This window comes from Aulonocara sp. 'chitande type north' Nkhata Bay, linkage group LG4, assembly GCF_057382095.1.
Source record: "Aulonocara sp. 'chitande type north' Nkhata Bay isolate Kocher_YH1m ecotype deep benthic linkage group LG4, A_spYH_male_GT1.1, whole genome shotgun sequence".
Classification (NCBI taxonomy): Eukaryota; Metazoa; Chordata; class Actinopteri; order Cichliformes; family Cichlidae; genus Aulonocara; species Aulonocara sp. 'chitande type north' Nkhata Bay.
The window spans coordinates 4,729,193-4,739,850 of record NC_141347.1 but is presented as its reverse complement, the minus strand read 5'-3'; the positions used below and the strand labels follow the sequence as shown (position 1 = coordinate 4,739,850).

Genomic DNA, 10,658 nt, shown 5'->3' with positions numbered 1-10,658 from the left:
CAATTAGTAGAACTGAACTACAGCAACCCCAACTCAACTGTTCAGCCAGGACAAGCAGTGCTTGTCTAGTCAGTTATACCAAAGCATAAGTGATGTGCTTCTACATCACTGCCATCTTGAGGCTGCAGTCAGCTATCGTCTCTCCAAGCACACTTCTCTTGGACGCTATTAGAAACTCTAGTGTCTCTATTTCCCAGGCGTCTTTAGCTTTTTGTATGCAGACAACCTGATTTTCCATTTCAGTGTTTAAAAATCACAGGTTAACATATGTGGTGAACACATTTCAGCTTTACAGGAGTAACTGAAGATGACTGATTGTATTACTCTACCGCTTTTTTTCAACATTTTTGGCTCAGTTTTGCAGGTTAGTGTTTTGCTGTGTGTTTGAGCTGTTTTGGGAAATTAATTAAAAAACTTTAAACTCTGAAGACATTTAAGCAGACAAAGGAAGTGAAATAAAATACAAACGCGTTATTAAAGGTTTCCAAATCAACAAAGGGTCTCAGTAAATGTTCCAGACAAATGTGCTCCACTGCAACAAGAAGCCGAATTCTTTACAACACACAAGTTTTCAGTGAAATTCTTTTAGTGGCTTTATTGTGCATTTGCATTTCATGAAGCTGTGGCTGACAGTAGTCCCCAACTGAATGATCATTGTGCTGGCTGCAGATTGAGCACGATGTGTGGAAAGCTTGTGGAAGTCACGGTTCAAGCAACGTGAGCCTAACCGCTCAGCTTCACCTCCACGGGGAAGTGGTCGCTGACAGCCAACGCCTGAGAGACAGAGAAACCGTTCTTTTAGTGGCTCACAGTTTGTGCTGCAGACGGCTTCAGTTTCCACAGGTTTCTTTCCAGTGCTGAAAAACTCAACGTGCCTGCATGGTAATGCCATCACTACAGTATACACTGCATTATGATTTTGTTTGCATCTCTGTGGTCGTTACTACAGCCACTGCTTTACAAAGTTGCTCGATTTTCTGTAGCTCAAAGCTGATATTAAAAAAGCAAAAGTGCTTTAAAACTGCATGATTTCTGATGGGGCGAGTGCTTTGCCCTTTGTGTAGAATGCCTCTCTTCTGATTGGAGCTCAGTAAACATTTTGCTGACGAGTCTATGGTCTCAGTTGCAGTGAATACAGCATTATGTTAACTTTTTATATTGACGTTTCCATTAGTGTCAGCGGGGAATGAGGCAGGTTGTGCTTTTTAGTTCAAATGAATTCTTACAGAGATAAGGATTGAAATTCATCTGTTACCAGATCTTGTTTGAGATTCAGGTCCGTCATGTAGTTATACACCTTCGCACTATCTTTCACCACTCCTCTCATCATGTCCGCAGTGACCACAATCCTGCAAACACAGAAAGATGATTAGAGTTTAGAGTTTGCGTGCACACATCAGAACGACCTGCCACAATCTGTCTACCTGTCGTAAGGGCAGACAGTTTGCGACACGGTAGTGTCGGCCGCATCAGTGATCAGCCAATGGAAAGTCTTGTCAGTGAAGATGCGGATCTGCTGCCAGTCAGACCCGGACACATAACTACAGCCTGCGTTGAAGTCACCCAGCAGCACGATGTCCTGCAGGGAGAGTAGTGTGAGTCGCATTTACCGAATGTGTGTTTTTCCACCAAATAAATGATTTTTACTTGTAGGCTGTAAATACATCATTGTTCCAGCGAGCGCGGACATCTGCCACCACGTCATAGAGAGCATTTAGCTCCCGAACAGCTGATTCTGGGGAGGTGTGCTGAGGGATCAGAGTAAAGTCTCTCACAGCTACAGAAGAGAAGGGAACGAAGGAGTGTTGACAGTGACGGAGGCGCTTACACCGCATGAGAATGATAAAGGACTAGTGACTAACATGTCCCAGGAACTACCACGCACAAATGTTTGAATGAGGATCCACATCATTATCAGTGTGATGCAGAAACAGCTGTATAACTCGAGCCACAGCACCTACCAGTGTGTTTGGAGGAGAACATTACGACAAACGGCTCCCTGCTAAAGGCGTCTTGTCCAGTTTCCTCCGGGCCGTCGTCATAGGTGTAGCTTTTTGCCACCGATACCAGCGCCTCCCTGTGGAGAAAATCACCACCTTTTCATTTGCTGCCAGTGTGTACTTCATTTCTAAACATGTCCAGTTGCTTCTCGGGACAAATTTATTGTAGTTCTGCTTTTCCCCTTTTTTTAAATCACTTCTTCTGAATTCTGAGTGTGTATAAGATGTATGTTTATGCCAGAACAAAGACGGAGGATTTGCCGTTAAATTACTTCAAACATGCCTCAAACACTACAAACATGCTGGAAATATAAATTTTTAATCAAGTTGTTTTGAATGGTTATTTGAGAAACTTATGGGAGGTTCTTTAACCCTCTGAGGTCTAAGTGATGATGATCCAACACCAATCTTGACTTTAACCCCGGGCAACGTGAACAAGTCATTTTTATTTTTGTTAAATTGTTTGGCTTTAAGAAACAAAGAAAACAATCAAACTATTCACATTCTGCCATGAAAAAGACTTTTTCCCTTTCTACAAAATACATATTTAGAGCAAGAACTAAAAATGCTTTTTACACGGCATCACTGCAACGAACCATGTTTTGTTGCAAACAGCCGCCCCTCCCTGAGCCTGACTCTGCCGGAGGTTTCTTCCTGTCAAAAGGGAGTTTTTCCTTCCCACTGTTGCCAAAGTGCTGCTCATAGGGGTCATTTGATTGTTGGGTTTTTCTCTGTATGTGTTATTGTAGGGTCTACCTGACAGTATAAAGCGCCTTGAGGCGACTCTTGTTGTGATTTGGCGCTGTGTAAATAAAATTGAACTGAATAAATATCATTTCACTGTGTGTAGAGTAGAGACTTATTTTTTTCATCGTGGTGCACCTGTAAAGGAAGAGATATCGCTCTTTATAGGTGCTCGCACCGAGAGGCTCGCTGACGATGTATTTGTACTGAGGAGAATCTCTGGGGGGAAACAAACACACACTTTTATGTTTCCATACGTTTGCATTTCATGCTCAGTGTTACTCTGAATGTTCCATGTTCGGTGTGTGGACTCACTTGTTGACGTACTCCATGAGTTTTTGGGTTGCTGAGAGATCACTGTCTCTGACCTCTTGGATCAGAATGACGTCATAGCGTTGGACAATCTGCAAAACACAAATAAAAAATGAAAATGAATCAGCTGATTGTCCATCTTGCAACATCACGTTTGTTTATATTTTACCTTGCACGAAAAAATTCATGTGTTAAGCTTTAGATTGTAAAGGCAACGCTACAGCTGTTGCACATCCAGTTATTTCATTGATCATTCCTTAAGCATAGAGGTGGGAATATTCTGGGAATATTCAGGTTTACTTCTGCAACAGGCCAAATCATCCAAAGCATTTCTCAAAATTCAGTTCAAACTATTTCAAAACGCACACACAAGATAACACTTCTGGATTGGTTTTGAAAGCACTCTGACCCAAATTGCATTACAAATGGGTGGATGTAAACATTTTGTACAAACTGTCATATCTACCAAAGAGGGAAAAGTCCCAGACCTTGGTAATGATGTTCATCAGAGTGGTGTTGGAGGCTTTGGTGTCTCCGAAGGATTTGATGTTAAAGGCTCCCAGCAGCAGCGAGTTAGAGAGATGCAGCAAGGTCAGAAAAAGCCCCAAAGTGCCCACCAAATGCATCCTACACCAAACAGGTCACATGTTAAAAATGACTTAGAAATCACATGAAACACTGACGCTTACAAATGATTTCATATTTATTTTACACGTATGTAAGCTAATGACTTCCCAGGTTATCAGGTTAATAATTTCCAGTTCCTGTGCATTAAAAACCGATTTGCAGGCTGAAGTAAGGCCTTTCCTTTCACTCCATATTTCTCTGTCATAAAGTCCAGTTTAACATGGAGTTTAGTCCAAAACAAAGCGGCTCATGTTCCACCATCTGCTGAGAGCTCATGACATGAGAGTGAGAGACCAAACACCTGCTCCTCTGGATGTATTTTTGGCAGTTTATCTAACATGCTATTTAGCGCGTCGCTATTTGCAGCATGTTGCAAGGCTTGGTAAAATATTATCCTTTTAGGACAATATATTACTCTGTTGCCCTGGTTACACCGTCCTGGAGCTGTTGTGGAAGACCAAAGGTTGCCAAATATGGAAACAGAGAGCTGCATTTATACTGTGATGGTTTGCATGTGCTGCTGAAATGTGTTTGTAAACGCACAATTACTGCAGGAAAAATGCACAAAAGTTACTGTAATGCTGCTGTAGCCTGAAACATCCACTCTAAACAAGAAACTGGCTCACAGTATTGCACCGAATACAGCTCAGATGTTTTTGTAGCGAGTGAGAGGTCCATACCTGCTCCTGTATGTCTGCACGGTGGAGACGCCTGAACTCGTGAATCTTCTGAAAGCTCCTGAAAAGCTTCTGAGCAGAATGGCGACCAGTGTCTCTTTTGAGGTTTTTATCTACCTGCAGGCGCATGTGACTGCAGGGTGCTGGGGAGGAGTACAGAGAAAAGGTGTGTTGTGGATGGGGTACAGATTTCAGGCTTTCAGGTTCTCACATCCCAAGATTGCAGTGCAACAAGGATAACGTTGCAACCTCAAATTCTTTTCTGCTCGTCATACAATAAAAACACTTCAGCATTGTTTTAACTTGCTGTTGTCCTGTTTGGCATTTGTGTGAAGTTCTGTCACACTTCACAAATGAACTCAGAATGAGTGTCGCAGTGTTGGGATGACCTTAAACTTTGGCAAAATCCTTACGGAAACTGAAGAAATTCCTTCAAGCAGTTTGAAAGATGCCTTGTTCATGAGAGCAGGGACAGACAAAACATAATATCTACTCTAGGTCTGCTCCAGCAGAGACACGTAACAGTCATTAGCAATAACAACAGTAATATTGCTACAGCCTTGTTAAACTATCATCTGTCCCAGTGTTATATCTTGAAATCAGACCTTCAAAAACCTTCCGATAGGCTGATACAACACAAGTATGCCACCGTCTCCACCTTATTGGTCAGAAAGTTTTTCTTCCCAGTTGTAGCTGAACAAACAGAACCCATTCACTTACAATGCATTCAAGCTTGACAACACAATAATACACTTTAGTGAAGTTTCATAAAAGTGCTCATACTTACAGCATGTTACAGTTGTCATGTTACTGATGAGGGTTAAGCTCTATGTTTTTAACATTGTAATCAGATCTGCCAGGTCGGTGCTTAGACATATACCGGTGTCCACTACACCCAGCCTCCTGACTCTTTCTTTACTGCCAGCTGTCGAGAATCTGATGCCTCAGCAAATACTGAATAAATTTCGGTGCCACCGCTGCTGTCCACATTCATGCTCCCGTCAGGGTAAACCATAGTTTCCCAAACTTTCCATGTATTTTAAACTTGAGAATCCAAGTGAAGCCAAGATGTTTGCTGACTATTAGTCTTGTTTATGAAGTAGACAAATGAATTTTGTGTAGAAAGGATGAGGGCTCAGTGTGCACGTGAGGAAAGCTTGCACGAGAGGAAATCTCCACTGGGACATGGAAAACTACCACATACTGACCTAAAGAGCAACGAGTACAGAGGGAGAAACAGCAGGAAGTGCAGCTTAACCACAGATTTGTAGCCACTCTTGCAGTTTAAACCAAATACCAACAGAGAGTTGCACTAGGGCCAAAGTAGCAGGATTATTTTCTGTATTTGACTTTTGGTTATATGCACATGTGACCTGTTGGGGGGTGCAGATGTGCAGTATCTGCACCTTATATTTATATTTTATTTTATATTATATTTTTCTCTAACATCCATAAACATGCACACTCTGGTAAAACTAATTAAAGTTAAATACTTCTTTGTAAGATGTTTAATAAAGAATGATAAAATGGAAAAGTGCCATGTGTGTAGCTAAAAATAAGCCCCAGAGCGAACGCCAAGGCTGCAGTCTGGGAACCGGCGGGGCGGTCACCGCTGGGATGTGCTTATCAGAGTGTGGAAAGTTGTGGACTTTAAAGTGTTGAACTTTGATGGATAACCAGTCGTGTCTCAGATCAAACGTGCAGAATAAAATCTTTGCCATAACTGTTGGCATGAGAGTGATGCTCATTATCCCTTCTGGCAACATTTTGAATAGCACCATCTGGTCAAGCAAGGCCATGTGACACACTGAGCTCGTGATACTGGTTTTGGGCGGCAGTGATACGGACACTACTGGACTGAAACTGGTTTGAGAGTCTGCTAAAACGACAGCATGTAAGGACACAATGACTGTGTTTTAGTAAGTGTTTACCTGTTTTACTAAATGTACTTAAGAACTGCTGAGACCGTTTATAAACCTGTGTTTAAATTTCAAGAAAAGAATGATGCATTTGCATTTCTGTATTAATAGTTGGAACCGAGGAGGAAATATGAATATGAATGCAGCTGCATCGTTTTTGCATTCATGATGTCGTTTTATTCAAATCAGTTTGTGTTAAATGCCCCAGACAACAAATCTGTTGTCGGTTTAATTTCAGAAAGGATGGCGCCACATCATGTGATCATTACAGCATATGTACAGATCTAAATGCATTTCATGTCCTATTATAGTTTTATTCACTTCAGATTAGCATCAAAGTTGTAGCCGCGTCTTTGCCCATTATGAGCCATAAAGTTGGACACTGTTGGAGACTGTTCTGCTGGTGATAAATGAAACGAGACGATCGTTTAAAAGGATTTTATTTTGAAATCTAACACCCATGTAGAGCTAACATTGACCGTAATAACATCGTAATAACATCGTAATAACATCGTAATAACATCGTAATAACATCTTTACAGTTTGTGTAAACCCAACAGAAACCATGTTGTCCCAAAATGCTGCGTTTGTGTCCCATATGTAACACCGTGTATTATCCAACTTATTTCACATGGTTTAACTTGAACTTTAAAAACTACAATAAAGTTTTGCTGTATTACCAGTAACAAATCTTTTATATACACATTAGCTTGTTTAAAAAAACTGACTGAATTACCTCTAAACTGGTTCTAGGCTTTGTCACACTGGTCGCACTGGTGCGTGTCCATGGTCAGTAAGTGTAGGGTTGACTTAAGCTCGAGTTTGTGTAAACTGAACTGCTGCACCGATCACGTATCAGCGTCTGTTGGTGTGTTTCTGGGGTCGCTGGCTGGAGGCTTTCCCAGAAAGGTCACATGCGGCACCAGCTTGTGTGTCGCCAAGCTCGACTTCAAAGCAAAAGCCCTCCCACACTGGTCACACTTGTGTGCTTTAACTCCACTGTGGACCAGTTTGTGTCTCTTTAAGTTGCTCTTATAATTAAAAGCCTTTCCGCACTCCTCACATGTGTGGGGTTTTTCTCCGCTGTGGACCATCTCATGGATTTTTAAGTATCTCATCTGAGTAAAAGCCTTCTCACACTGGCTACATGCGTATGGTTTGACTGCTCTGTGTAGGCGCTGATGAGTTCTCAAGTTGCTCATAGAACTAAATGTCTTTCCACACTGGTGGCACATGTGTGGTTTGACGCCGCTGTGGCTGAGGTGATGTGTTTTTAAGTTGCTTTTCCAAGTAAAAGTCTTTCCACACTGGTCACAACTGAAGGGCTTTTCCCCACTGTGGATGCGCTGGTGTCTTCTGAGGTGACACGGGGCATGAAACTTCTTGTTACACTGATCACACCTGTAGTGCTCAAGTAAGTTTGCACTTGAGTGAGCATCTTCAGCCAACTGAGAGCACTGAGGTGTTGGGCTCTCTTTGGCGTCTTGTTCCTACAGCAACAAAGACACAGGCAGGGAGTCAGAAGCTTAATAAGTGTTTGAGTTAAATCTTGTTTTGTCGTGCCAGCCTCTCTGCTTCGATAAGAAACATGTTTGTTGGATGATGCCCATAATAGTAACCTGTTGTGTTGTAAATTGTTTGGATGCGTTTTGGAAAAGAAAGACTGTATTATTGCATAAAATACATTTAAACAAGTGCATCGCTGATTGCATCTTGTGGACATCGGTTCTACCAGCTGATTGCCCTGCTCAGTCTTTACGCCCGACCCAACGAGGGAAAATCAAATGCAGAGGGGACAGTGCGACTTCACCCGTGCACTTGCACCTCTTGCACACAGTCCTCATTTACAAAGTGGAAATAAGGAAAGGTCTAAGAGGTTGAAGCCTTCGTCTTTCCATTTACTATTTTCTTTTCTTAACATGCATTTTGTTTCTCATGTTCTGGAAAACTGTAAATAATTACTAAAGGGTGGTAGTTAACAATAATCATAATGATATAGTGACAATAAATGATGATCATTCATGAAAGTTGTACTGATAGACTTTTCACGTTTCCTAAAAGCAGCTCGGCCTTGGTTTGCACGGCACTTCCAGATGTGTTTATAAACTACGAACAATTTCACGTATAAAAGTCTGTAAAATGTTCGGACTCATGATTTATAAAAACGATGTTTTTCTCACCGTGTGTGAAGAAAACATTTTCTTCTTTCCAAGATGGCCGACTACGTTCCTCCGTCAGACTGCTCGACCCACCAACACCTGCCAGGAAAGAGCTTTATTAGGCTCCGGAGCCGAAATGCACATTAAAGTCACTTTACATCCAGATGACTTAGACCGTCCTAAGATAATAAACTTTTAGCCTGGTCTAGATTAAACTGAGCTGATGGCAAGACGGAGGATCAGAGGACTTGAAGCTTTAAATAATCCCTCAAGGAGACAGGTCTAACCTTTCCTTTGAAATATCTCTGAGGTAGCATGGACAACATACACGTGCAGATGAGAAATGACACCCTGATTCAATCATTCCCTCTCTGTAAACACTTTAACTGGGAAGCCAAGCTAAAGGTTAAATGATCAGCGGCTGTAGGTTTAGCTGTGCTCGTATGCCCGGACAATCCAAATATATAAATAAAGAACTGCACACAAACACAATTACACTACTTGATCTGTTACAATCGAGCGACATTACTTGTCAGCATCTGGAATCATGGAACTCTTTGGTCACGGTGAAGGAACAGTGTGCAGGGCTGTTTTTAAAATGAGGTTTTTCACCAAGCATCCTGATGGGCTCTTCCCAAGAGTTAGTGGACAGATAATTGGAGGTCATGTTCCCAACAAGCAGCAACTGGTGCCGAGGATGAAAGGAACCATGAATGTGCTCAAAGCTAGATTGCGAAACCGCGATATCAGAAACACATCCTGCATGTGCTGAACTTGCTTTCTAGCAAAGCACCCTGGTTTGCAGTGTCCCAGGTGTAGGCCAGCACTGAGGATTGTTCTCCAGTCACTGTACACACAGTTTAAGGGAGGACAGCAGTTCCTACTTTGAAGGTAAACCTTAAATGATCAGCAGCCATGAGTTTAGTTGTGCTCGTACAAGTTATTGTCTCCAGTGTCTCTGCGGGTCCCTAACACTCCCTCACAAACACACCTGAGCTGGGAACATACCTGAGGGAGAGCAGCAGATGACAGCATGCAGGAGACAACAAACTAATCTAAACATATAAAACAACTCCAACCAACATCAGCTTGGTGGTTACCTTTGGAGGAGCCCAGCCCATGAGCTGTGCTGTGATGACTTATGGTGAACAGGTGTGCCAACAACTAAGAGCCGAGACAGAGCCTCTTAAAGCTGTAGGACAAAAAACAGCACGTCCAGAGCACCTGAAGGCCAGAAGGTGGCAGCAGCAAACGGGTGTCAGGTACAATCTTCAGCTTCCATAGTATCTACAGATCATACACTCCTCCCTTTGCTCAGTGTTTTCACCTTCAGCACATAAAGGTGAACTTCAACCACACCAACAGACTGGAATATGTTCACCCACACAGACCTGGACCAGTACGCCTCATCTGTACTGGATTACATCTCCAAAACCACAGACAGTGTCACCACCTGACAGTGGGCAGGGATAGCTCAGTAGGTAGAGTGGTGGCACCATGATCGGAAGGTCGGTGGTTCGACTCCACTGAATGGCTACCCTGAGGTACCCCTGAGCAAGGTACCGTCCCTACACACTGCTCCCCGGGCGCTGCATTGGTGGCTGCCCACTGCTTCACTGGGTGAATGGGTTAAATGCAGAGGAACTATATCCCTACGGGGACTAACATGCACACTTTACTTTACACCCAGAAACGGATCACCATGTACCCCAACCAGAAGCCTTGGATGAACCGGGATCTTCGTCTCTTCCTGAAGGCCCGCAACACCGCCTTTAGGTCAGGAGATGCACACGCCTACAGCACAGCCAGGGCTAATCTAAAGAAGGGCATCAAAAAAGCCAAACACCATTACAAAAAGAAGGTAGAAGAACACTTCTCCAACTCCAACCCCCAACGCATGTGGCAAGGACTCCAGACCATCACAGACTACAGGACCACCAAACCCTCCCCCGCATCCTCTGATGTCTCCTTCCTCAATGAGCTCAACAACTTTTATGCTCGTTTTGAGCGAGGGAACCCCACAACCACAACCAAAGCAGACCACCAACCTCTGACTCTCTCCCCCACCGATGTAGGAGCGGTGCTGAGCAGGATCAGTGTCCACAAGGCTGCAGGTCCTGATGGCATCCCCGGGCGTGTTCTCAGAGCGTGTTCTGGGGAGCTTGCAGGAGTGCTCACAGACATATTCAACCTGTCCTTGGCCCACGCTGTGGTACCGGC

At 43.2% G+C, this 10,658-nt stretch overlaps 2 protein-coding genes across 6 annotated transcripts; both read right to left on the bottom strand.

The window, feature by feature from the left end:
- Positions 1–580: 580 nt before the first annotated feature.
- On the bottom strand, positions 581–4,898 carry LOC147331801 (deoxyribonuclease-1). 3 transcript variants are annotated; one of them, XM_086290515.1, is made up of 10 exons: positions 4,774–4,898; positions 4,364–4,503; positions 3,545–3,683; positions 3,060–3,148; positions 2,883–2,984; positions 1,962–2,077; positions 1,665–1,777; positions 1,425–1,579; positions 1,256–1,349; positions 581–774 (listed from the first exon to the last, which is right to left on the bottom strand). In XM_086290515.1, the coding sequence occupies exons 3-10, from the start codon at positions 3,680–3,682 to the stop codon at positions 724–726; spliced, it is 858 nt and encodes a 285-aa protein (XP_086146641.1). In that variant the 5' UTR covers position 3,683; positions 4,364–4,503; positions 4,774–4,898; the 3' UTR covers positions 581–723. The 3 variants fall into 3 exon arrangements, with proteins under 3 accessions (XP_086146641.1, XP_086146642.1, XP_086146644.1); XM_086290516.1 differs by having other exon boundaries at positions 2,883–2,963; positions 4,774–4,894; XM_086290518.1 differs by lacking the exon at positions 2,883–2,984 and having other exon boundaries at positions 4,774–4,896.
- Positions 4,899–6,710: 1,812 nt separating this feature from the next.
- LOC147331800 (uncharacterized) lies at positions 6,711–9,663 on the bottom strand. 3 transcript variants are annotated; one of them, XM_086288063.1, is made up of 3 exons: positions 9,539–9,663; positions 8,460–8,537; positions 6,711–7,769 (listed from the first exon to the last, which is right to left on the bottom strand). In XM_086288063.1, the coding sequence occupies exons 2-3, from the start codon at positions 8,475–8,477 to the stop codon at positions 7,128–7,130; spliced, it is 660 nt and encodes a 219-aa protein (XP_086144189.1). In that variant the 5' UTR covers positions 8,478–8,537; positions 9,539–9,663; the 3' UTR covers positions 6,711–7,127. The 3 variants fall into 3 exon arrangements, with proteins under 3 accessions (XP_086144189.1, XP_086144188.1, XP_086144190.1); XM_086288062.1 differs by having other exon boundaries at positions 9,447–9,578; XM_086288064.1 differs by lacking the exon at positions 9,539–9,663 and adding an exon at positions 8,968–9,341.
- Positions 9,664–10,658: the final 995 nt, after the last annotated feature.

Bases quoted from the DNA above. Each gene is read 5' to 3' on its own strand.
- LOC147331801 (XM_086290515.1), bottom strand. From the start codon at position 3,682: ATGCATTTGGTGGGCACTTTGGGGCTTTTTCTGACCTTGCTGCATCTC. The intron at 2,078-2,882 runs GTGCACCACGAT...TTTTCTCCACAG, and splicing joins CGATATCTCTTCCTTTACAG to GGAGGCGCTGGTATCGGTGG. The intron at 1,350-1,424 runs GTAGACAGATTG...CTGTGTTTGCAG, and splicing joins ACTGTCTGCCCTTACGACAG to GATTGTGGTCACTGCGGACA.